At 41.0% G+C, this 24,528-nt stretch overlaps 1 protein-coding gene across 9 annotated transcripts in view; it reads left to right on the forward strand.

Annotated features, from left to right (window-relative positions):
- Nucleotides 1-24,014, forward strand: part of RASGRP3 (RAS guanyl releasing protein 3) — a 107,438-nt gene extending 83,424 nt beyond the window's left edge. For 8 of the 9 annotated variants that reach the window (XM_086700355.1, XM_086700349.1, XM_086700351.1 and 5 more), the window contains 7 exons: nucleotides 1,293-1,409; nucleotides 5,621-5,736; nucleotides 8,810-8,957; nucleotides 11,917-11,953; nucleotides 14,906-15,031; nucleotides 15,357-15,721; nucleotides 19,320-24,014. In XM_086700355.1, the coding sequence (XP_086556481.1) occupies nucleotides 1,293-1,409; nucleotides 5,621-5,736; nucleotides 8,810-8,957; nucleotides 11,917-11,953; nucleotides 14,906-15,031; nucleotides 15,357-15,721; nucleotides 19,320-19,328 (918 nt within the window). In that variant the 3' untranslated portion in view covers nucleotides 19,329-24,014. The remainder of the gene's footprint in view (nucleotides 1-1,292; nucleotides 1,410-5,620; nucleotides 5,737-8,809; nucleotides 8,958-11,916; nucleotides 11,954-14,905; nucleotides 15,032-15,356; nucleotides 15,722-19,319) is intronic. The other variant, XM_086700354.1, reaches the window with a different exon arrangement.
- Nucleotides 24,015-24,528: the final 514 nt, after the last annotated feature.

Raw genomic sequence — 24,528 nt, forward strand, 5'->3', positions numbered from 1 at the left:
GGATGTGTGTGCCTGTTGGGCATGAAACAATATCTTAAATTTTGTCATCAGATTGAATATGGCTACCTTTTTTCTTGTTCCACATTGATTTTTTTTTTGCTTTGGAAATATTTGATACCATTGAAAGAAATACAGCATGATCTAATGGGTGAACTGTAAACTATTTCAAGCTGGTAGTTTACATGGTGTCTAACAAATACTGAGTACTGCTGTATTTCCCTTGGGAGTTTGAAATATCTTTTGGTATCCCTGAGAGTCCACTGCAGTGTTCTGGATGGACACCTCGTTATACAGTTTGGGAACTGTGGCTTTATCCTTCATCAGATGAACAAAATGAAAAGCTTGATAGAAAGAGTCATGATGTGTGAGTGAGCCTATGTGTTGGTGATCATATCCAGATGGCAAGTACTTTTTGGTCCTGTTGGTAGCCCAAAGGATACCAGCAACACCCACCTCAAAACATTGCAAAGGGTTTAAATCTAGTACAGTCACTCTTGCAAACATGTTTGTCCCCAATTTAGTATCAAATAAACACCTGTTAAAACAGATTTGCATGTATGCACCAGCAAAAATATTTACATTTAATGAAGGTCCTGGGGAGAGGAATAAAGTACATTGCACTCTTGGCTTGTCTCCCGATAGGATTGTGTTTTGCCTCTGTGTTGTGTAAACACGTTATGCATTATTGCTACCATCTTGGCCACATTATTTAGTGAAAATGTCTTGCAGGAAAGTGGGAAAACATATGGAGGAAGCAAATTCACAAAAGAGGCTAGAAAGATCTAATTAGCCAAATAGTGAGAAGCAATTAAGCATATTGAAAGAGATGCCAGCATGAGAACATAAACTTGGCCATTCACATGGGCCCATTTACTGCAAACATCTACTAGTTTATTATCAACACCAGGTATTAAAGAACTAGATAACAGGTGTTTTATATATTTTGCATTATACAAAAAGCTGTATGGATTATTATATAGGTTTTAAGGATGTTTTAGTAATATTTGGGGAACTTGGATAGAATTTTTGAGTGGGATGAGAGAACAGTATCTTTTTCCCACTTAAAAAAATGGAATCTAGACTACTGCTAAACAAAATACACTCTCCAAATATGTATTTAGTTATAGATTAGATTCTATTGACAAAAGATGTTTGTTTTCAGAACATTTAAGTGATACATATGTAAGTTTTTACTGTATTATTAACATAAAAATGTGTATGTCTTTCTCAGTGTCCCCTGATTACTTAAGGTCTAAGATAAAGTTGAAAAGTGTGTTTTTCCCCCCTGTCAGCAGCCTACCTCCCCGACAACACCCACCAAGCCTGTGGTGCCCCTGGAGTGGGCATCAGGAGTGATGCCAAAGCCAGACCCCACAGTCATCAACAAGCACATAAGGAAATTAGTTGAGGTAAGTGATTGAGAGAGAGTAGAGAGTTAGCACTAGAAGGCCCTTTTCTCTTTCCAGAATATTCTACAGTTGCCCAAGAATCAACTGAAGTCAATGAAAACAGCCCTCTGGCAGGTAGGATCAATTTAGCAGACACTGAGCTCTACCTGGCATTGGCTTATGGGGGAGATTCCCCCAGAATTGCCCTTTTTCCCCTTCCTGTCATTCTGTTCTCATTTACCCAAATACCCTCAGCTACTTCCAACTTTCTTTCACCAGCATTTGATGCCTCCATCATTGCCCCTGCAATTTGAGGGACTGTTTGGGGATTAGAATCTAGTCATTAAAAACCTATATGGGTCCCAATAAAATGCCCAATAAATTGATGACCTGAAGGTAAGAAAAGATCCTGTAGGATGCATAGTTTCTCTTGCTGTTTATATTGAGGTCTGTGACACACCTGCACAGAGCCATTTAGGTCGGAAACATTACTTAATTATGGGAAAGTGTCTATCAGAGTTTTCATGTAGAAAGAAGAGTAGAAGCACCATTGTGGGGAAAATGGAAACAGATTTGGCAATAAAAACTATGACATCTGATTAAACATCTGCTTCAATGGATTGGTATGATACAATAGAATCATATCTTTGGGATAAAATAAACTTTTTGCTGGGGGGTGGATGTTTAAAGAAAAAGAGAGGGGTGCTTGGGTGGCTTAGTCGATTAAACATCCAACTCTTGATCTCAGCTCGGATCTTGATCTCAGGGTCATGAGATTAGGGCCTGCATTGAGCTTCATGCTGGGTGTGAAGCCTACTTTAAACACACACACACACACACACACACACACACACACACACACACCCCTAAAGAAAAAGAAAGAATTTTCTACATCTTGGATCATCAAGGAAACCCTGATGCATTGGAAGAAAACTACTACGCAGCATGTGAGGCAGCAAGGAAAGTTCAGAAAGGGTGAGGAAAGGGTCTGAGAAGGCCGTAAGATTCAGTGGAGGCCTTGTGTTGATGTTGTGTAACAGACCCAGCTTGGAGCCAGGGAAGGTGGGGAAGGAATCCAGCTCCAAGAGTTGCAGCTCAGGAAGGTCTAGAACCGGGCAATGAAAAGACACAACTATTTTCTTTTCCACTCTCTTCTCTGCTTTTCTCTGAATGCTCATTCCATTATCTGCAGACAGACTTTCTTTGCTACACAAGGGGAGTCTGTATCTCCCTCCCCCCTTCCTCTCTCTCTCTCTTCCCTTTTACCTTCTCTCTTATTTTCTCTCCAGTTCCAATTTTATGGTGGAAGGTTTGTCCAATTTGGATAAATTGCCTACTGTTGGTTCAATCAAATGAAAGACTGGATTTTATTATGTATTTCCACATTAAATTTTATTCTACAAAAAGAGTTGTACCCTTAATATGGATATAAATATGGATATTAGATTATAAAAGTAGGTACAAGTAGTCAATTTTAAGCAACTTTGATTGTAGGTAAGTATTGGTATTGGGACTTGCAAAAAGACTGTATATTTTGTGATTTTGCACAATTCAGTTTTCTATAAATAAACTTACAATGGGTTCTAAGCAGTCATGTTTTTAAGTAATCTGTTCATTTATACTTTGTTCATCTTCCAAAGTACCCCTGAAGCAGCTTGCAACATAGGGCAATATGGATCAAATAGAATAGAGAGAAAGCATTGGGAAAAGGGAGAAAGATTCATTATAATCTGTTTGCATACATCTGCTCCTGGGGAGAACTTAACAAACCTTTTGGAAAACCCAATTTAGCAGAGGGCAATGGAAAAATCCTTTTATTTTTCAATTATAAAGAAAGTCAGAATCATTGTAAATATGCAAGCTTTTCATAAAATACGGAGAATACAAGTTTTACTTTTAGGCCTTGGGAATTCTGCTCTCGAAGGGGAACCACTGATAATTTGTAAACTATCTTGTATGACTTTATTCCCCCATAAACACATACACCCACGTATGTCTTTGAGCAGCATTGTTCAATTATTTTCCTAGAACAGATTCCCATCAGTGGAATTGCTGGGTCAGAGAGTAAGCACTGACTGTCTTCCAGAAAGATTGTGGCTATTTACTTCATCAACTAATATGAGAGTGCCTATTTTCTCATTCCCTAGGAAATTACCCATTATTTTAATGTTTTCCAATCTGAGAGGTTTAAAAAAGTTTTGTTTGTGTTTCTGTAATTACTAGCAGAATTGAGCATTTCCCATGAATGTATTGGCCACGTGTAATTTTACTTTGGTGGTCTCCTTTTCTCCTGAGCTCTCCTGAGCTGCAACAGGTCTCCTCCTGTTTTCCTTTTGTGTCTTTGCTCTCAGGTATATTGCAAATAATCTTCTCTGACATTTATCTTTACATTTGTCAGCTGAGTTTTTTGATTCAATTATTTTGCATTTTACGTAATAAAATATTTTTGTAGGGGCGCCTGTGTGACTCAGTTGGTTAAGCATCTGACTCAATTTTGGCTCAGGTCATGATCCCAGGATTATTTGATCAAGTCTGCATTGGGCTCTGTGCTGAGTATGGAGCTTGCTTGAGATTCTCTCTCTCTCTCTCTCTCTCTCTCTCTCTCCCTTTGCCCCCCTCCCCTGCTCAGGCTCTCTCTCTCTCTCTCTCTCTCTCTCTCTCTCTCTCTCTCTCTGTCTGTAAAATAAAAATTTTTTAAATTGATACAGCTTCTGACTTTGATGTAATGTTAAGGAAGGCCTTTCCCACTCAGAGATTACAAAACATAAAAATTATTTTTATCTATTTATCTTTCATACTTTTACAGCTTTCTTATTATTAAAATTGTTTTAATGTTTATTTTTGAGAGGGAGACAGAGCATGAGTGTGGGAGGGGCAGAGAGAGAGGGAGACATAGAATCTGAAGCAGGCTCCAGGCTCTGAGCTGTCAGCACAGAGCCCAAAGCAGGGCTCAAACTCATGAACTATGAGACCATGACCTGGGTTGAAGTCGGATGCTTAACCACCCAGGCATCCCTATAGCTTTATTTTTGACATTAAAATATTTAATGCATCTAGAATTTAGTTTTGGGCAATTGATTTTGTAAGATGATTAGCCACTTAACTCAACAGCACTTACTGGATAATCTTTAATTTCTCTGTGGATTTGAGAAGGTACTTTTTGATACTCTAAATGCCTATATATACATAGATCTATTTCTGGACTCTGCTCTCTGTAGTAAATTGTAGTACCATGTTGTTTTGATTCATGTAGCTTTGTAGAATATTTGATTTCTGATGGGGCACGTTCTCTCTCATTTCTTCTTATCTTAAACAATATTAGGCTATTCTCAACATGTTTACTTTAATTTGAACTTTAGAATCAATTTGTTCACTTAAAACAAATTGCCACTGGAATTCTGATTGTAATTGCGTTAAAAGTATATTTGAATTTTTTAGGAGCACCTGGGTGGCTCAGTCAGTTAAGTATCTGGCTCTTGATTTTGGCTCAAGTCATGATCTCATGATGGTGAGATAGAACCCCTTTTCCTGGAGCCTGCTTAATGTTCTCTCCGTCTCCCTCTCCCCCTCCCCTGCTCATTCTCTCTCTCTCTCTCTCTCTCTCTCTCTTTCTCTCCCTCCCTCCCTCCCTCCCTTTCTCTCTCAAAAAAAAAAAAAAAGTATACTTGAATTTTTTTTAGATAATTTAACATTTTAAAGCTTCATTGTCTATTGTTATGGTTTTGGCATTTGTGAGTTCACCAAACTTAACTCTTACCAAAACTGAGGTCTCAGTTTAGACCTCACTTTCTCCAGGAAATGTTTTTTTTTAAATATTTATTTATTTTTGGGAGAGTGCAGGTAAGGGAGGGGCAGAGAGAGGGGGACAGAGGATCCAAAGTAGACTCTTCACTGAAAGGCTGACAGCAGTGAACCCAATGTGGGGCTCAAACTCAGGAACCGTGAGATTTTGACCCAAGCCAAAGTTGGACACTTAAGCGACTGAGCCACCCAGGTGCCCCTCCAGGAAACCTTTTAAAATCTCCCTTAAAATTCCCCCACAGCAGCCTATTTTTATCCTCAGCATTGCACTTATCTTGTTATACCATAAAGGCTTCTTGATTTCATTATTTCCCACTGGATTCCAAGCTCCTTGATAGAACAATATACTAGTTATCACTGCTTTCCCAATAACAAGTTCAGAGCCTGACTCATACCCAGTTATTCAGTAAATATTTGTATTTCCTTTGCAGTCTGTGTTTAGAAACTATGACCATGACCATGATGGGTACATCTCCCAAGAGGACTTTGAAAGTATAGCTGCCAATTTTCCCTTTTTGGATTCCTTCTGTGTCCTGGACAAAGATCAGTAAGTTTTAATTTTGTTATGTTTTAATGCAGCTATCCTGAAACAGAAAATTAGTGTCAGAGGAGAACAGGGATACCTTTATTTTTTATTTTTTTTTTAAGTTTATTTATTTATTTTGAAAGAGAGAGAGAGAGAGCATGAGCAGGGGACGGGGAGAGAGAGAGAGAGAGAGAGAATCCCAAGCAGGCTCTGCACTGTCAGCACAGAGCCTGATGTGGGGCTTGAACTCACAAACCATGAGATCGTGACCTGAACTGACATGAACAGCCAGAAGCTAACTGATTGAGCCACACAGGTACCCCAGAGATACCTTTAATTTGCATCTTGACAGCTTCAATCCTAGTGTGTTGATGAAACAAGTGTAATGTTTCACTGATTTTTTTTCTTGGTGTTCACAAACCTGACTGGCTGGATGAGATTATAGGGCAGGCTACATCATCAGTGTTGAGTGTAAGTGCCCATTTGCAAATGAGCCCAACTCTCCATATTACTTCTACTTAGCTATTTCATCAACCCCAAAACCTCCATCAAGAAAAAATGGAGGAGAAATATAGTTACATCTAGGCTGGTAGAGTCCTCAGCATCAATGGACCTGAGGGCAATACTAAAACTAAAGAAGGAAAATTATTTTAAATTACTTACAGCTTTCAGAAGAGCAGGTGATGTCTGCAGATAGCCAAGAAGGGTCCTTGCTTTGTTTTTCTCTCCACTAGCTCAAAAGTTATTTTGGTCAATGAAGTAAAAATGTATTTCTATTGAGCTTCAAATGATTCCTGGAAAAGTAGATGACTTTGGAAGCTAATATCCAGCTCACTGGAAACTAATGATATGAAATGTATATTGCAGAGAAACACTGACATTAGTAATTTGATTGCTTCATTTAAAAAAAAATTTTTAATGTTTATTTTTTTTTGACAGGGAGAGAGAGAGAGCAAGCAGGGGATGAGCAGAGAGAGAGGGAGACACAGAATCTGAAGCAGGCACCAGGCTCTGAGTTGTCAGCACAGAGCCAGATGCGGGGCTCGAACTCATGAGCTGTGAGATCATGACCTGAGCTGAAGTCAGCTGCCCAACTGACTGAGCCACCCAGGCTCCCCAATTGCTTCATTTTTAATTATGTGAGATTAGTTCTTAGTTTAAAAATCATCTATAATGAGATGCTAGATTTTATACTGGTGGAATGTCCAAATTATATCACTTTAAAATTCTATAATAATTTTGTTGGTGTGTGAAGTTTTTTTTTTTTTTTTAATTAAATCTGTAGGTAATTCAGTACACTAAGGCTTTCCTTGGTACTGTATCATAAACATCTTAAAACTTTAATTCATCTTCATTGTATATCTAGAACAAGGAATCCTTTAAAATAAGTTAAATTATTAGAAATAAACTTCTTTTACAAAATGAAATTTAAGTTACCTGCTAACTGCCCACCTCCCTTAGTATGTTTCTGTCAGTGATGTGTAACCTAAATTCAGTAGGGCATGAATTTAAAATCACTTCCTACTCTTCATTTCTTTTTGTTTTTTCAGCTGATTCTTTAGATGGACCTTACACTGTGCCAGCAAAGATATAAATACAATACAAAGATATAAAATATCTTTGTATGTAAATATAAAGATATAAAAAAAATTTTCCCTAAAAATGCAGGTTTGAAATATTCATACTGTATATGATTTCTTCTTTAGATATGTTGATTTTGCGAGGCCAGTAGACCATCCAGGAAGAAAGAGATTCTAGCAAGCTCTAGATGTGGTACCAAGATTCAGGAGAACAGTTTTGGAGACATAGATTGCTAGGTCTTCAGCCCAGCCTTGTGAGCTGGAGTCCTGGGTGTGGGAGCAAATTCAAAGTTTAAAGAAAGATGAGCTTGGGCCCTAAGGAATGTAGCTTCAGGGGCTCTTCTCCCTACATGCAGCTGAAAGAAAGAAGTAGATCCCTCAGGAGAAGCATGGGAGGAAGGAGAGAAACTGGCTACGTAGAATCACAGGGTCACATGGAAGAGAGAGTGTCAAAAAAGGAAAAACCCTGTCCCCAAGTCATGTGCAGCCAGGAGGTCAGCAACATCAAGGAGTGAGAAAAGGCCACTGAGGATGTCCTTGTGACAGTTTCAACAGAGAGGTAGGGTCAGAAGCCTGGTTATATGGAGTGAGGAGTAATCAAAGGAAATGAGAAAAAAAAAAAAGAAAAACCTGTAATGAACATTCTTTTTGAAAAGCTTGGGAGGAAGAAAGGGAAAGGGAAAGATAGGTGCTGGAGTTGGAAGCGATGTTGAGGAAAGTCGTTTTCCAAGAGAGGAAGTCACGAGTGTGTTTGTACACAGAGGAAGGAGTGGGTGAAGAGACTGAGCAGAACCCAGAAGGAGCTGTGTCTTGGGAGGCTGGAGAGTGGGGGATGGGAGCATGACTTCCTCAGACCAGGAGGACCCAAGAGAGGACAGATGAGATACAAAGGAATTCTGAATTGACACAGAAGGGTGTGGTCTCCAGCGTGTGCTGGTGTGGTGAGAAGGCAGCATGAAGATCACCTCTTATCAGGTGGATTTGATCTTGGTAAACAAGAAGTCTGATTATGTGTGGGTGGGTGCCACTGACTGTGAAGATATGGAAGAATCCCTCTGGTAAATGGTCTGTAAGCCAATAAGACCTGAATGAAAGATTACCACCACTGGCAGTGGCCTGGATGACAGCAGGCTGAATGAATTTGAGACTGGTGGGCCCAGTCATTACAGTTTTCTGCCTTTCTCCAGCAGCCTGATTCTTGCACACCCTGTTGTTAGGTTAGGGCTAGAAAAGAGATGTCCTTCTGAAGCTACTATTTGGTAACGAAGGAGACTTTCTGTGCTACGACGCACAGGACACACACACACACACACACACACACATCTTCTTATTCTGAAAGCCTCTGGCACAGAATGCTGTCTTTCGAGGTCCTCTCCTTTCAAATAGAACAGAAAAGTAAACACTGCCCACCTGCTTTTGGCCACAAAGGTTTGGGAGGTTGGGTGATTAAAGTGTGTCAGCCACTTAGCAACGTGGTCTTCAAAGATCGCTCCCTTTTTTGATTCTCTTTACAGGGATGGCCTAATTAGTAAAGATGAAATGATGGCTTACTTCCTGCGAGCTAAGTCCCAATTACACTGTAAAATGGGACCAGGATTTGTCCATAATTTTCAGGAGATGACCTATCTCAAGCCAACCTTCTGTGAACACTGTGCAGGATTTGTAAGTCTGTTTTCCATTATTTCTCTTGTGTGTAGTTATTTGTACAGCATCCTGAGAGTGTCGGAAAATAATACACCAACAGAATCCATTGTGTGCTTTAGATCAGAAGTAAAGTATGATGGCTCCCTGAAATTAAAAAATTAAGTTTAAAACAAAAGCAATATCTGCAGGTTTCACTATGTTCTTTCTAGGATTGTAGGGCTGGCATCAGGGGAGGATGGAGAGGCTTGTTAACTCAAGAGAGCAGTTTGTCTGTTAATCCCTGCCAGGGAAAGGTTCTGCCCAATGAGCCTTGGCATTCGTCACTAATACTCGTAGCAGGTGCAATTAAGGGGAGTATTTATCTTCACCAGTTCCTCCCAGTTCTTGTTTCATGTGGTAGCAGTCACCAGACATCCATCATGGCATGGCTCAATAATTCATAACTCAAAAAGTAAAAAAAAAAAAATCTTTTTGGAAGGAAGATGGTTGTAATAATAAGTAACGTTTATTTGGCACTTGACAGTAATGAAATACTTCCATAGACGTTAGTATAATTGATCCTCGTAACTAGTTCATGACAAGGACATTTTATTCTCCCCATTTGCCTATCAAGACAGAGAGGTCCAGAGAGGATAAGTCCACTTTCCCAGGATCACACAGCCAGTAATTACCAGAGCCAGGATTCAAACACCGGTGTTTTGACTCTGAATCCTGGGCTCTGCCTATGCCACTGCACAAAGGAAGCTGGTTCACTTCTTTTCCCCACATTTGATAATTCCTTGTCATCTAAAGGCAGCTTTGGCCTTAGTATTGAACAAAGACTCATGGGCTCTGAAAGTCTAGTTGATACCCAAGTTGTAGAAGATGAAAATGTGATCCTCTAGGACAAGATGGCCCTGCAGCCAGCATGCCTATTACTCTTTTGTCCAGATGCCAGAGCTCAGTTTTGTTAGCTTCATTCAGCCATCATGTTCCACTGGTTCCATAGTCTCTCCAAATCTTACGGCAACCTAAGGTCCAAAATCAAAGTACTGTGGGAAATATTGCTCTACGCCCATCTACATGAGGTCACTGTCTCCTGTCCTTGTCTGGCACCTGACCCAGAGCCTCTTCCTGCCTTGTGTTGTCTGCTAGTTATTAAGGAAGCATTAGCAAGTGATGCTCTGATTTGCCCTCCTGATAGGACTCATGGTTCACTTTATTTTTTCCAGCAGTTCCTGCAGCTATGCTAATAATGTGCCATATCTGGATATTAGAATGCTTCTTCTTAAATCTTATCCTTTCTTGTCCTAGATCAGTGGCTTTTGCTCACACACAAAACTCCCAGGAGCAGTGGCTTCCTGTCTTTCCCTCATGTGACACAATCTTCTTTCTCTACTTATTAGTGACAAGACCTTGCCAAGTGACTTCACCTCTTGCTAGCCCAGTCTATATATGTATAATGTTACATGAGTTAATACATATAAAAAGCTTAAAACTGTGTCTTTTGCACAGCAAAAGTTCCATAAATGGTAGCTGTCAGGATTATTATTATTATCATCATCAAGGTCTTGGGGAGGAAAAATTTCTTATCACTGCAAATTCTCCATGTCTGGGACCTTGCAAATTATTTAAAATTTCTGGATCATCTCAGTCACCTTTTATGGAAGAGACACAAACTAGATTATCTTTAAGATCCCTGTAGCTCTGACATGATGTCATAGTCCTGACACCACTTCCGTTTTCTGTATGGACTGCTCTGTAGGGATTCCTCTTCCAATCATCCCAGGCACCTGAGGCCTTGCTTCCAGTTAGTTGTCTTAAGAATCCTTCCTATCCCAGGGCACATTTGAATCTTAATAATATATTCTGAAGGACCCAATAACTTTTAAGACTCAAAGGAATCGCTCTCCACTGGTGGAATTTCCTTCTCAGAAAGGGGGTGAGAATCAGTCTTCCTGATGCCCTGAGTCACTGCACATTGGCAGCTATCTATTCTTCTCATAGGTGACATGATGTCCACACTCAGGGCATTGTTCCCCTATAATACCTGTAAGTGATGCTCTCATCAGCACCAGTAAGCCACTGGCCCTGTTTCTTTCAAAATCATTTTATTAAATAGGTATCAGTCACCTAACCTAACCACTACAAGGTTAAAAGTGAGTTTTTCCAGCTTGAGCGAAACCTGCTGAATTGAACAAAACAATACCGATGCTCCTGTGTCCCTTGGCTGCACGTCCGATGCCGTGGGAGGCACGGGAAAGAATGTGGTGTATCAGGGGGGTGGACACACCACCACCAGGATGATCCCCTGAACGACCTGGGTGACCACCCCCTCCTTACACTGGAGGCCCTCACATCCCTCTGAGACACTTGTCACTTCCTACATCCTCCTTCCTACTTGATTGGCAGAATCTGAACATTATTCTGCATCTCCCACAGCCTTGGCACAGACCAAACACTGAGCAGGCCGAGAATGAATACACAAACAAATAGATCTTTTCCTTTTCTGTATTCTTTTAAGGTACCAATGCTACTTGGAAAAGAACGTTGCACAGTGCAAATGCTTTAGTGGGATACGCACTGCGTAGGTTGCTTAATTTCCCAGGGGGCGTGCCAAGAGGAGCTACTGCGATGAAAAAGAAGGCAGGGGGAGCTGGGGGCTTCCAGACACAGTGACAGCCTCCCCGTGGAATTTTGCTGAGAGCGCTTTATACCAAAGTCCAATAATTGTACCAACATCAGTTTCCCATCCCAGCTCCCATTTGGCTTTCAGAAAGAAAAGGGAAGCAAAACTGTTATCGCCCCAGCCCCCAGCTGGAGTGAGCTAGGAGCTGGTTCTTCTATCTGACAGGAAGGGTGTCAGGATCTGCTACATCCTGTTTGTGCGCCACCGAACATCATGCCTCCCAGGACTTCCTTCTTCTGGTCTTCTTTCCCACCCCCCCACCCCGATTTTAATTCAGATTCTCTGACATTCTTTTGTCTTTTGTTACAGCTCTGGGGCATAATCAAGCAAGGATACAAATGCAAAGGTAAATAAATGTAATGTTGCTAACATTTTTTAATGTGATAATTGGGGCAGGAATCAAATTTGACTGATGAAACCACAGAAACTCTTGGTGTCATGGAGAACTTGGGTCTTTGGCCACTGGCAGTTGAAGAGTTAATGTTTTTGGCGGGGTAGGGGGGGATCCATGGAGTTTTGGAGATCCCAGACTGGAATTTTATAGTTTGTTGCAAGAGCAAGCAAACCACCCCTATCAACCCACACACCTGTGGCCCCATCTCCAAGATGTCTTGTGAATCACACAGTCTTGTGAAGCACACAGTTAAGGTGGGACTTCTGAAGTGGGCTGAGTGTAACTAAAATACCGTATAAAGGAACTGCATCCTTCATGGGAATAGAGCCCACACTCATTCCCGTAATACAGATGCCTTTCTTTCTACTCTCACATCTAAGCTGTTCCTTTGTCACTAAATCACAGATGCTGATGAGAAAAGAGAAGCCTTAAAAAATTATTTTTGTCCCTTTTCAATATTTGTTCATAAAGTGCCCCATTCAATAGGAATTTATAAACAAATAAATATATACTTGATGAATGCAATACACATGCATATTAATAGGCATTTAGGAATATGTTGCTCTTTGTACATATGATCCTTACACATTCTTGGTGTTTAATTTCAGAAATTGCTGGATAATTTATGCAGACTATTTGTACTGATGGTTTTAAGAATCTGATAATGCTCTTGAAAGATATAACTACAAAAGGAAACATCTTAGTCACAGAATGGCTTTAGATTAACACTATTCCCTTAGAATGCCTTTTTTCCCCTGTAGCTATCTTTCAGGATTTGGCCCTTATTTTGCGTGAACAGAGAGCTTCCCTGAACCTCAATGGGAGCCAGTCTCAAAAACCTTCCCTTTAGTTCTTGGTATCAGTTGTCTTAGTGTAACTTGGATTTCTACTTACAAGCAGTAAGCTATTGCAATATCTTACTGCCCAGCCATAGTTTTATTCTGGTTTCTGACCCTATCCCCTAAAGACACACACACACACACACACACACACACACACACACAATTTTATGAAGATGAAAATCAATTAAACCCTTGGATCATCTTTGTGCACATGGTATTTTCTCTTCTTTTTTTAAAAAATTTTTCTTATGTTTTTTACTTTTGAGAGAGAGACACACAGAGTGCCAGTGGGGAAGGGGCAGAGAGGGAGGGAGACACAGAATCCAAAGCAGCCTCCAGGCTCTGAGCTGTCGGCACAGAGCCTGATGCGGGGCTCCAACTCCCAGAGAGTGAGATCATGACCTGAGCCGAAGTTGGACACTTACCCAACTGAGCCACCCAGGCACCCCTGGTATTTTCTCTTAAAGGCACATAGAGTGAAAAGATTAATTGAAATAGACTGAACCTGTCATTATAATTTGGTCTTTCCATGATGTCATTAAAGGATCATTTGAAATAAGACCATTTGGGGGAGAAGTGAATATTGGAAAGAATTAGAAAGGTCCTCTTTGATAGTGAGAGAGAAATATACTCTTTATTTATTAAAAAAAATTTTAATGTTTATTTATTTTTGAGACAGAGAGAGACAGAGCATGAACCGGGGAGGGGCAGAGAGAGAGGGAGACACAGCATGTGAAACAGGCTCCAGGCTCTGAGCTGTCAGCACAGAGCCCAATGCGGGACTGGAACCCATGAACTGTGAGATCATGACCTGAGCTGAAGTCGCTTACCCAGCTAAGCCACCCAGGTGTCCCCAAGAGAACTATACTCTTTAAAATAATCATATTTGTTCAGTGATTCTAAGGGAAATGTAGGACCCTCTATAGGAAATAATTATGTTGCTCTCTTCCAAAGCAGCCCAAATTTTCTGCCCCAAGTAGCAATTAATATTCTACTCTTTTAAAAAATATTTTTAAAATGTTTATTTGTTTAGTTTTGAGAGAGACAGAGAGAGAAGAATCCCAAGCAGGCTCCACGCTGTCAGCACAGGGCCTGATGCGGGGCTTGATCTTAGGTAACATGAGATCATGACCTGAGCTGAAATCAAGAGTCAGGCGCTTAACTGAGCCATCCAGGTGCCCTTATTCTACTTTCTTAACTAAAGCATTCTAATGGGAGATTTCACAGAGTCTGCTGCCATTTCAAAGCCACAGTCAAGTCTGGAAAATGTTATTAGGCATAAGCCCACCTTGTTTTCTGTTTCTATGCAAAGAAAAGAAGGAGGAGATAAGATCATTTGTTCTCAAGAGGCACCTGGGTGACTCAGTCAAGTGTCTGACTCTTGATTTTGGCTCAGGTCATGATCTCACTGTGATGGTTGAGCCCAGCATTTGGCTCTGTGCTGACAGTGTGTAGTCTGCTTGGGGTTCTCTCTCTCTCTCTCTCTCTCTCTCTCTCTCTTTCTCTCTCTCTCTCTCTCAAAATAAATAAGTAAACTTAAGAAACTCAGTTGTTCTGGAAAAGATCTGGAGGAATCAAGAAGAATAAAAAGGTGTAGGCTAATACTGAATGAAGGGCCATCTCACTGTAAATGATCAGAGGCAGCTGTTGGTCCTGGGAGACACTAGACGCTGGGGTTTCTTTCCCTCATTCTGGCTCAGGGAGCCTCTTGGTGGAAAATCCATCTTGGCCTGGGAGAGCCCCAGTCCCATGCAATTGGCATTTAGTTTCGAGCAAAGGCAACTCTGCCTCGCCCCTACTTGTTTGCTCCCCAGCGCCTCAATGAATCGTGTAGTGGAAAAAGCTAAGCAAATGTGAGAGGAACCCCAGGAAGGCTAGTGAGTCCCACTGGCCCTTTTCTAGCCCCTGGACACACCCCGTGGGCCTGAGCTGGACTCTGAGTCAAAACGGGAAGGAGCATGGGGAGGACACGGCCCTGGCTCAGACGCCACCCTGGAAACCCAGTCAGCACCAGGTACACATGATTCACACTAATCGTCTGTGATATTTTGGGATTTTTCAGACTGTGGAGCCAATTGTCACAAACAGTGCAAAGACCTCCTGGTTCTGGCCTGCAGGAGATTTGCCCGGGCACCCTCCTTGGGCAGCAGTCATGGGTCGCTGCCTGGAAGCCCCTCGTTGCCCCCAGGTAATGTCCTCTACTTTCTTACTTTTCTTTTCTACTTTCTTTCTTTCGGTTTGCCTTCCCACACCTAGACCTCCACTGGGTCCTGGATCTGAACCTGGTCGGAGTCATTATAAACACCAAGGCCAACTTCAGATGAGAGGCATGGCGATAGCCTTGACTCCCGCTTGCTTCTCTCTGCTTTCAGGTCTCACTTCTCTGCAACTCACCTGCAGCCAGCTTGGGTCTGCCTCTGGTCCGTCCCTCTAGGGCCTTGCCCGCCGGACTCCTGTTGTTTGCTGTGAAGCGATCAGATGTCACATAATCACGACAGTCTTCCCCCTTCCAGTGCAGGATGAAGTGTTCGAGTTCCCTGGCGTCACTGCAGGACACCGAGACCTGGACAGCAGAGCCATCACATTGGTCACAGGCTCTTCTCGCAAGATCTCTGTGAGGCTGCAGCGTGCCACCACCAGCCAGGCCACCCAGACCGAACCCGTATGGTCAGAAGCTGGCTGGGGGGACTCGGGGTCCCACACCTTCCCCAAAATGAAATCCAAGTTCCATGACAAAGCAGCAAAGGACAAAGGTTTTGCCAAGTGGGAAAACGAGAAGCCCAGGGTGCAGGCGGGTGTGGATGTTGTTGATCGGGCCACTGAGTTTGAGCCTGACCAGGATGAAGCAGATGCTGGTGAGACCAGACAGGATGGTGAGGTCAGTGCTGGGTCAAACCACAAATGAAATCACTAGAGGGAGGCTGAAAGGGGCCAACATGAGCATCATAGTGAGCCTGGGAGGCAGCCTATAGTTTTGGGGGCTGAATGGTTGGGCATTAACACATATCACTTTTTGTCTTTCTGTTGGCTAGGTACATGATCATGGGCATATTATTTCTTCTCTTTGCACCTGTTTCATCATGTATAAAATTAAACCAGATGGGGAGCACCTGGGTGGTGCAGTTGGTTAAGCATTTGACTCTTGATCTCGGTTCAGGTTATGATCTCATGGTTTGTGGGTTTGAGCCCCACATCAGACTCTGTGTTGATGGTGCAGGGCCTGCTTGGGATTCTGTCCCTCCTTCTCTCTTTCCCTCACACACTTGTGCTCTCTCTGTCTCTCTCTCCAGATAAATAAATAAACTTAAAACAAAATGGAACCAGATGGGTTCTAAAGCTAAGTGAAGTCTGCCATTTCTGTGTCCTAAAATGATGTCCTAGGGACCCATAACTTACTGTGTGTATCCAATAGACCAGTACTCTTTACCAATCAGCTTAGTTTTCCAAGCTAGAATCAGGGCCCAAACTTGGGGGAGGGGGACAGTGGAAACAAAAAACCTGCAGAAAGAGAAGAGTTGGAAACTCTTGCCCTCACTAAAAAAAAAAAAAAAAAAAAAAAAAAAAAAAAAAAAAAAAAAGGCATTTGACAGAACTATGGAGAAGGGGGTGGTGAGAATCAGAGACATGGCAGACTCAAGGTTCTATAAGCCAGGCTCTGGCTCCATGCAGAAATTATACTCACATCATCTGAAGCAGATTGGGAAGCATATGGAATTTGTTAGAATAAGCTGAAAATATAAATTGATTCAAGATAGACTTAGATAAATTTATTAGTCAACAGTCCATAGTGTATTCAGAAAAAAGATTTGGGGAAATTGGTGTCATATTCTTAACCTTTCAAGCTGTGCCATGGAGGGCAGCCATTGCGTCTCTACGGAATCATTCTCATAAACAGAATTATTGGGTTAGGCAGAGATCCTATTGGATCGAGCCAGTGTTCTTTATTCTTATGGGTGGTCCTCTACATTCCACTCTTTAGGAGACCTAAACACACTGTCTCCATAGTTCCCCCTGATGAGAAAATCTCCAGTGACCTTTAACCAAAATTCCTCTAGTTCCTTCCTCATTGAAGACAATAAGGAGGCCACATATTATTTTCAGTCTTATGCAGTTTCTTGTAATTCCTGCTGAGCCATTTCTTCTCCTTTCTTTATAACACCAACTTTTAAAAACAGCTGTGTTGAGACCTAATTTATGTACTATAAAACATACTCTTTTGAAGTGTATAATTCAGTGGTTTTTAGTAGTCACAGAGATGCACAACCATCACTGCAGTCTAATTACAGAACATTTATGTCATTCCCAAGTGTATCCATTAGCAGTCACTGCTCGTCTCCCCTATCTCATTCTGGCCCTAGGCAACCAACTAATTTACTTTCTGTCTCAATAGCTTTGCGATACCAACTGTATTTTTAACATTTCTTCATTGATCATCTTGGCAAATCTTTCAGTCCTATCCTTCCATTTCTTCAACTGGCCTAGCATAGTTCAAGGTGGGAATATAAAGGTGAATAAGAAAAAATTCCTGATACCAGGACAGAGGAAGATATCTTGGGGGAAGGGTCTTCACTTGGGGTCTAAAGAAGGGCCTCAAGGAGTTTACAAAAATGTATTACATTTTATGTGAAATTATATATGGACATATGCTCATTTCTGGGGAAAGGTCCATAGCATTGAGCAGATTCTCAAGGGGATCTATGACCCCCAAAAAGCCAGGAATCATTGTGCAAGATTTTTTGGATGAAGCCTGAAAATTGTGCTAGTTACCCCATTACCACCCCAGCCTGTGGAGGCTACTTCTGTGAGTGCTGTGGCTATGATTGAAATCTCAGGAAAAACAAGCGCTTCAATGGGTAGGGTCATGGGATGCCTACCTAGAACTTTCTAGATGGTGCTCACCTCATGGACCATCTCTGAATTCAGAGGAGTACCTGCTTTTGCTTAATAATGGTGAAAGTAGCCATGAGCTCACTTCTGTTCACCTAGCACTGTTCAAGTTACCTCAACCTTGCTCTTGGCTTACGAGAGATTCACAACCTGTTAGATGTAGGACAATTACTTACATGAGTAAGAGTTCTGGATCTTCAGCCTCTATAAGCAAATAGAGACAAAGATCTGCATTTTTTTTTTGAATTTAATTTTATTCTTTGAAAATTGAACGTTTACATTCAGGGTTTGTCTTACCCCTTAAATTTTCTCACGTATAAGTCATAGAGACAGGTCACTGACTACTAGTACTGAATTTCATGTGTGCTAGTTGAAGAAGACAGTACGTTCATATATAAGTAAAATGCATATGGCAGACAGGCTCCTTCTCATCCAAATCAGTAACTAATGAAAAGACATTTACCCTTGTTTAGGGAAAAAAGGAAAAAGGGAAAAAAAAGGTGACAAAATTATGCCACAGTTGAGTACGTAGACAAAGGCGTTTCATACTTAGGATTTTTTTCTGCCCGGCAAGGTAATGAATGGGATTCAGAGAAATGATCTACACATTTAAATTTTTTTTTTCAACGTTTTTATTTATTTCTGGGACAGAGAGAGACAGAGCATGAACGGGGGAGGGGCAGAGAGAGAGGGAGACACAGAATCGGAAACAGGCTCCAGGCTCTGAGCCATCAGCCCAGAGCCCGACGCGGGGCTCGAACTCAGGGACCGCGAGATCGTGACCTGGCTGAAGTCGGACGCTTAACCGACTGCGCCACCCAGGCGCCCCTACACATTTATTATTTAGAATCAGATGATGTTTATAAGCCCCAAGAGTAAAAAGGCCCACTGACAGAAAAGACAGTTGTGTTTGTGATGTGCATATTTCCTTTGGCTGAGTTTCAGGATTCACCCTCATTTTAAAATACAAGGGTGTGAATATTTTTTTGTGACCATGGATATCATTTCACCAATGATCATTGAGCCCCTGGATCGCAGGGACAAGATGGCAGATCATAATTATTCTCTTGGCAGTAAGAACATTTATATTTTCTTTATAATGCTTCTTTGTTTTCCATTATCTTCTGCTAGATTAGATCTAATTAACAAATTTATAAGGGCTAGGGATTGCTGGACTAAACAAAGTTTAATATGTTTATATCTTTTTCCTCTCTCTCTATATCTCTCTCTATATATACTTATATAGATATATATCTTTTTCCCTTACAAGTTTTCTCAGTGCCCTTATGCAAATTTACATTGTGGATTTCTAAGAGGGAAGCCTCGAGAAGAAGCATTTAACAGACCAGTGTTTTGTGGAGCACCCTTTAGGGAACATTAACATAAGCATCCTTGTTGGACTCTGTAAGATTTAAGATTTCATGTGCTATGGGACTATATGACCTTTTAATTCCCTCTAAATCTTGAGAGTCAAAGTACTGATCATCTGAGATGTTCCCTTAAATGTAACTGATAAACTGCTTTCTAGGAATATTCTTATTTTGTTAAATGCAACCCAGGCATACAACAGGTTCTGATTTGTATTGCAGGATGGCTGACTTCAGGCCGAGGACACTGGAGGCAATCATATTGGCATTTGGAAGGAGCGAGATGAGAAACTCTGAAGAATGCTCCAACTCAGGAAGTTATCTGAAAAGATACCTTGGACTTTTATTGACTGGTGACACCGTGGGATCTCCCTGATTGGACTATGGGACAGAGGATTTCCCCCGTGAACTATTTATTTCCTCCTCCCTGGGCTCTAGTTAGGTGTCACAAAGATTGGGTGATGTAGTTGGTAGTTTTCTCATCTATCTTTTTCTAGAGCCATTTATCTATGAGTGAAGTGAAAGCTTTTCTGCATGTACTTGATACTCCTTCTCTAAACTCAAACTTTAATTTTGTTGTGAGAATATTATTTCAGTATTTTTATAAACTTTTGGCAGGGGAGGAGTCAATTTAGAGGTCTTTTTTTTTTCTTTTGTGCTTTTTGGAGGGGACCAGGACTTATTTTCTAGAAGGACACAGAAGCTCTTCAGATCCTGGAAGGTGGTGGTTCTACCAACCCAAGGAGAAGATGTTTACATTGTTCTTACCATACAGTTGCTATTAGGATATGTAATGAGTCATACATTTATATTCAATAAGTCTTACCCATTCTGCATCATAAGGAAGCTATGAGACAACCATGAAAACTCTCCTGATATTTATAATTGCCACGGGGGAAAATTAAGTATACTTGTCTCACCTGACTAGGTTTAGCTATCTTTCCTAAAATTCCTGTTAAGACTGCCAGTAAGAAATGTGGATGGTGATTACAAAATCAATTAAAATTTTGGGGGATAAAATTTAGGAGAAAAACAAACCACCAGAAAAGCAAACCACTTAGTGAAATGAAGAACACCCAGCAGTCTTTAAAAAGTCAAAATAGTTTTGAGAATTTTATTTGTTACAAAAGAAAAGTTTGGGTTGTGACAGGGACTTTTGTCCTCTTCTGAAGAAACCACCATCCATAATTAAATAGTCATAGAAATCTGATCATCAGAAACCACCTTTGATTAATATTTTATTTCAGCTTTTCATATATCAATATTTTAAATATCTTCCTTTGACCTAAATAATTAGATGTGGGTCTGTTTTTTACATGATTAGAAGAGAGAGAACTTAGCTCAACATGTTCAAATACAGAGATTGGATTGAGCCAGTGGGCAAGGGGAATGACCTGGTGCCTCGTGACCAGAGAGAAGCTGGACCCACAGAGGTGCCCTGCTCTGCATTGGGAGTTGAAGTGTGTATACCACATAAGACTGAATCTGTTTCTGTGAGGGGCAGTCCCTTCAGCAAAGAAATGCCTTTCTTCTCTTTCTGTTAGGTGAAATTGAGGACAGTTCTATTCCGCAAACAGTTGACCACCTGCTCTGGGCAGGTCCTGTGCTAGATACACAAAGACAAGTAACACCCGATCTCTGCCCTCAGGAGCTGAGAGCCTGTGGGCGTTAAGGCAAGATGGTTCCATAAAGTACAGTTCCAGATTTGCTAGAACTAATGGTGCCAAACAGACTGAGAAATCAATGTGCAAATTAAATGAAGTTATTAGTTGAGGGAGCTTTGATTAAACTGTGTAATAAGAGAACTCACCATGTACAAAGCCCCCCAGAAAGCCAGCAGCCATCCCTATGTGTTGGCTCTATGTATATATACTATCTATTCCTATTCATAAATGCAATGAAATACATGTTCACAAAATTAAAAACAGAAAATGGCAATTTCAGTACATGAAACATTTCTTATATATGTTTTTTTTAATTTTAAGAAAATTCAGGAAGAAACTGGGATTCTTCTTTTTCTTCTCAAAGCAATTATTTCACTCATCACTGAGTTTGGGTTAGTTTTGAGTTTTCATATATAAGAAGAGTTTTATATTGTCAGCCTTCCTGTGACAAAGATACCAAATATACCTTGAATAAAAAAACAAATACAAACAAAGAAAATAAAACAAACATATTTATGTGTGTGTATGTGTATTCATACACATACACATGCATACATTCACACACACACTACTATTCTTACTTTGCTGAAGAGGAATCTGTGTCCACAATGAAGCTACCTTATAATTTTGATTATATTATTTACTCACAACCACTGGTGACTCTGCTGTTTCAATGTGTCAATTTCCCACAATCAGTAAAATGAGTAAATTAGGCAAACCCATGGAGAAGCAAAATAAACTATTATATCTGGTTTCTCCAGACCTTCCTTTTGTAGATTTGATGGTCACTATCACCTTTTAGGGGAAAGGCAAAAGCAAAACCAAACTCTTAACAGTGACTGGTATCAGGTACCAGGACAGAATATGTTATATGCTGCAATTCAGTCTTCCTAGAGGGATGTACAAATCGGACTGATGCTGTTTTAGGTCGGCCTCACCAGAGGGTGGCCCTAGTTGGTATTGAACAGTTTTTGTTGAGTGGCTGCCTCCTTAAGCAATAATGTCTCCCCCTGTCCATGGTAACAGTCTCTCCAAAGGTCCAAAGGGCTTGCTGTTTAACTTGCAAGGCAGGACTCCTGCAGAAGGGAGCGTCAACCTGTTACTGATGGTAGGAACCTTAGCATTTCTAAACACATTGATTTTTGACTGAGGAGGTAAATTCAGTCAAATGAAGAGAGTGCAGCCTGTCTCTGGCATGCGATCTACAGTCAGATTTAAATCTCATTTCTGCCAGTTGTAGTCATGAGACCCTGGGCAAGTCAGGTACCTCTCTCTGAGCCTCAGTTTCCTCCTGTGAAAGGAGAGATTTCCCCACCTTCCTCAACAGACCTCACAGAGCTATTGTAAACATCAGGTTGAATAGTACATGCAAATATCAGGTTGAACAGTATATGTAAAGACCTTACAAGTAAGTTAATCTTACTCTGCAGTTAAGCAGGTTTCTTTTCTAAAATTGTCTGCAGGATCCCAGACTATATGTTTTCATGACTGTGTACTTTGGAGGCTCTAAACCCAACGTTTAACTAAATTCTGCATGATTTAAACAACATGAAACACATATTCTTATTCCTGGCATTATGTGTGTGGAGGGTTAATTCTGGTCTGTTTCCTAACACTGGCTGTTGTCTCTCTGTTTGAAAATAGGTAGACAACATAAAGAAACCAAATGCGTAAAATGTGAGTTTAGAGGAACATAGGTCAACACATAACTACCCTTAAGAATTTAGTGTTAATAGAGGCAGAGAAGAGAAAAACAATTAACTTTTAAAATAAAAAGTACACCATTTATTTGACAGCCAGAATGTATTTTACAACTACTGAAAGTGGTAATGAGTGGAAACGAGTTGGAATTTAAGACTCCTCGGGAAATAGCTTCCTCCAAGCTGCGATCCAAAACTTGCTTGCTGGAGTCTAGATGGTACTCAGACCTCAAACAAAAATATCTATTTTCTTTTAAAAATGTTAATAACAAGCACTTTGGAATTCACATCTATTCAGAAACTAAGTGACTTGCAGTTTATACAAAATAGCAAAAGGAAGGCATTGCTGGGGGGCATTCTGTAAGGCAGCTGGCCTGAACACTTCAAAAATAAACCTAGAAGGGACCAAGCAGTTCTGGATCAAAGGAAACACATTAACCAAATGAAACGCAACAACCAAATGCAATGTTGTAAACCTTGATGGGACTTTTAAAGCAGACACTTTGCAGGCAGCAGTTAGGGAAATCTAAATACGAACGATAGCAGTCCCCTTTATCTGCAGCTCAGTTTCCAGAGTTTCAGTTACCTGCAGGTGATACCATTGAAGCAGGTGATTCTCCTTCTGACCAATTGTCAGGAGGTCATAGGTCGATAGTAGCCTAATGAGACCCCTGCCTCACAACATTCAACCTCACTAGCTTGCTTCACTCACCTCACTTCTCCTCATGCGGGCATTGTGTTATCTCACATCATCAGAAGATGAAAGGTGAGTACAGCACTGTAAGAGGTTTTGAGAGACAGGGGCGCCCGGGTGGCTCAGTCAGTTAAGTTTCCGACTCCTGATTTTGGCTCAGGTCATGAGCTCAGGTATGTGGTTTTGAGCCCCGCGTCGGGCTCCATGCTGATGGTAGAGTGTGCTTGGGATTCTCTCACTCTCTGCCCCTCCCCCACTCATGCTCCCTCTCTCTCCCTCTCTCAATAAATAAGTAAATAAATAAAAACTTAAGGTGTTTTGGAAGAGAGAGGATATTCACGTAACTTTCACTGCAGTATTTACGTTCTGTTTTATTCTTAGTTGTTAATCTCTTACTGTGCCTAATAGATAAATTAAACTTTATCATAGGTATATTGTAGGAAAAAACAGCCTTTATTGGGGTTCAATGTTAACCGCGGTTTCAGGCATTCGCTGGGGGTCTTGGAACATATACTTTGCTGATGGAAGGGGACTACCATATGTTAAATAACTTAAAGTTTATTCACTTCAGTATGAAAATGATTTCATGGTTCTATAAGAGAATGTCTTTATTTTTAGGAGGTGCCTGCTAACATAGGGATGAAGTTATCAATATTGCTATTTACTTTAAAATGGTTCAGTGAGGGGCACCTGGGTGGCTCAGTCGGTTTAGTGTCTGACTTCTGATTTTGGCTTATGAACTCGGGGTTCGTGAGTTCGAGCCCCACATTGGGCTCTGGTGTGGTGGGATACTCTCTGCTCCTCCCCGACTCTATCTCAAAATAAAAAAACAAAATTAATAAAAAAATCTTAAAATGGTTCAGTGAAAAACAAGTTTTTGTGTAGAGAGAGAAAGTGAATGTGGCAAGATGTTAACAATTGTTAAATCTGTGTAAAGGGTATATGGATATTCATTGTACTATTCCTTAAGCGTTTCAGCAGTTTTGTAGTTTAAAAAAGCTGGGGGTGGGAAAAGAAATGATTAATTCTAATCTTGCTGGAAATCATTTAGAAGCAACAATGAGAAGAACAACAAAAAGCAAGTTCCATTTGCAGAGTGCCTAGGAGGGCCCAACAGGAAAGATGGCCAAAAGCATCAGAGATTGATCAGAGGCTTTCAGGGGAGATGTCCCCGTAGCAGAGGGATTATAAACAAACAAACACAGGCAACTGCAAGCACCCTCTCAACACAGAGGCAAGTTCTGAAGTGCATCTCCTCAATCCTTTGTTCACAAGGGAAGGAATGCATGTACCAGCCCGGGTCAGGAGCCTCCTGGACCTGGTTTGGTTCTGAGAAACAGAGCAGAGCACACAGACAGGGAACATTTGCAAGA

The sequence above is a fragment of the Puma concolor genome, chromosome A3 (assembly GCF_028749965.1).
Source record: "Puma concolor isolate L17-30 chromosome A3, mPumCon1.1.hap2, whole genome shotgun sequence".
NCBI lineage: Eukaryota > Metazoa > Chordata > Mammalia > Carnivora > Felidae > Puma > Puma concolor.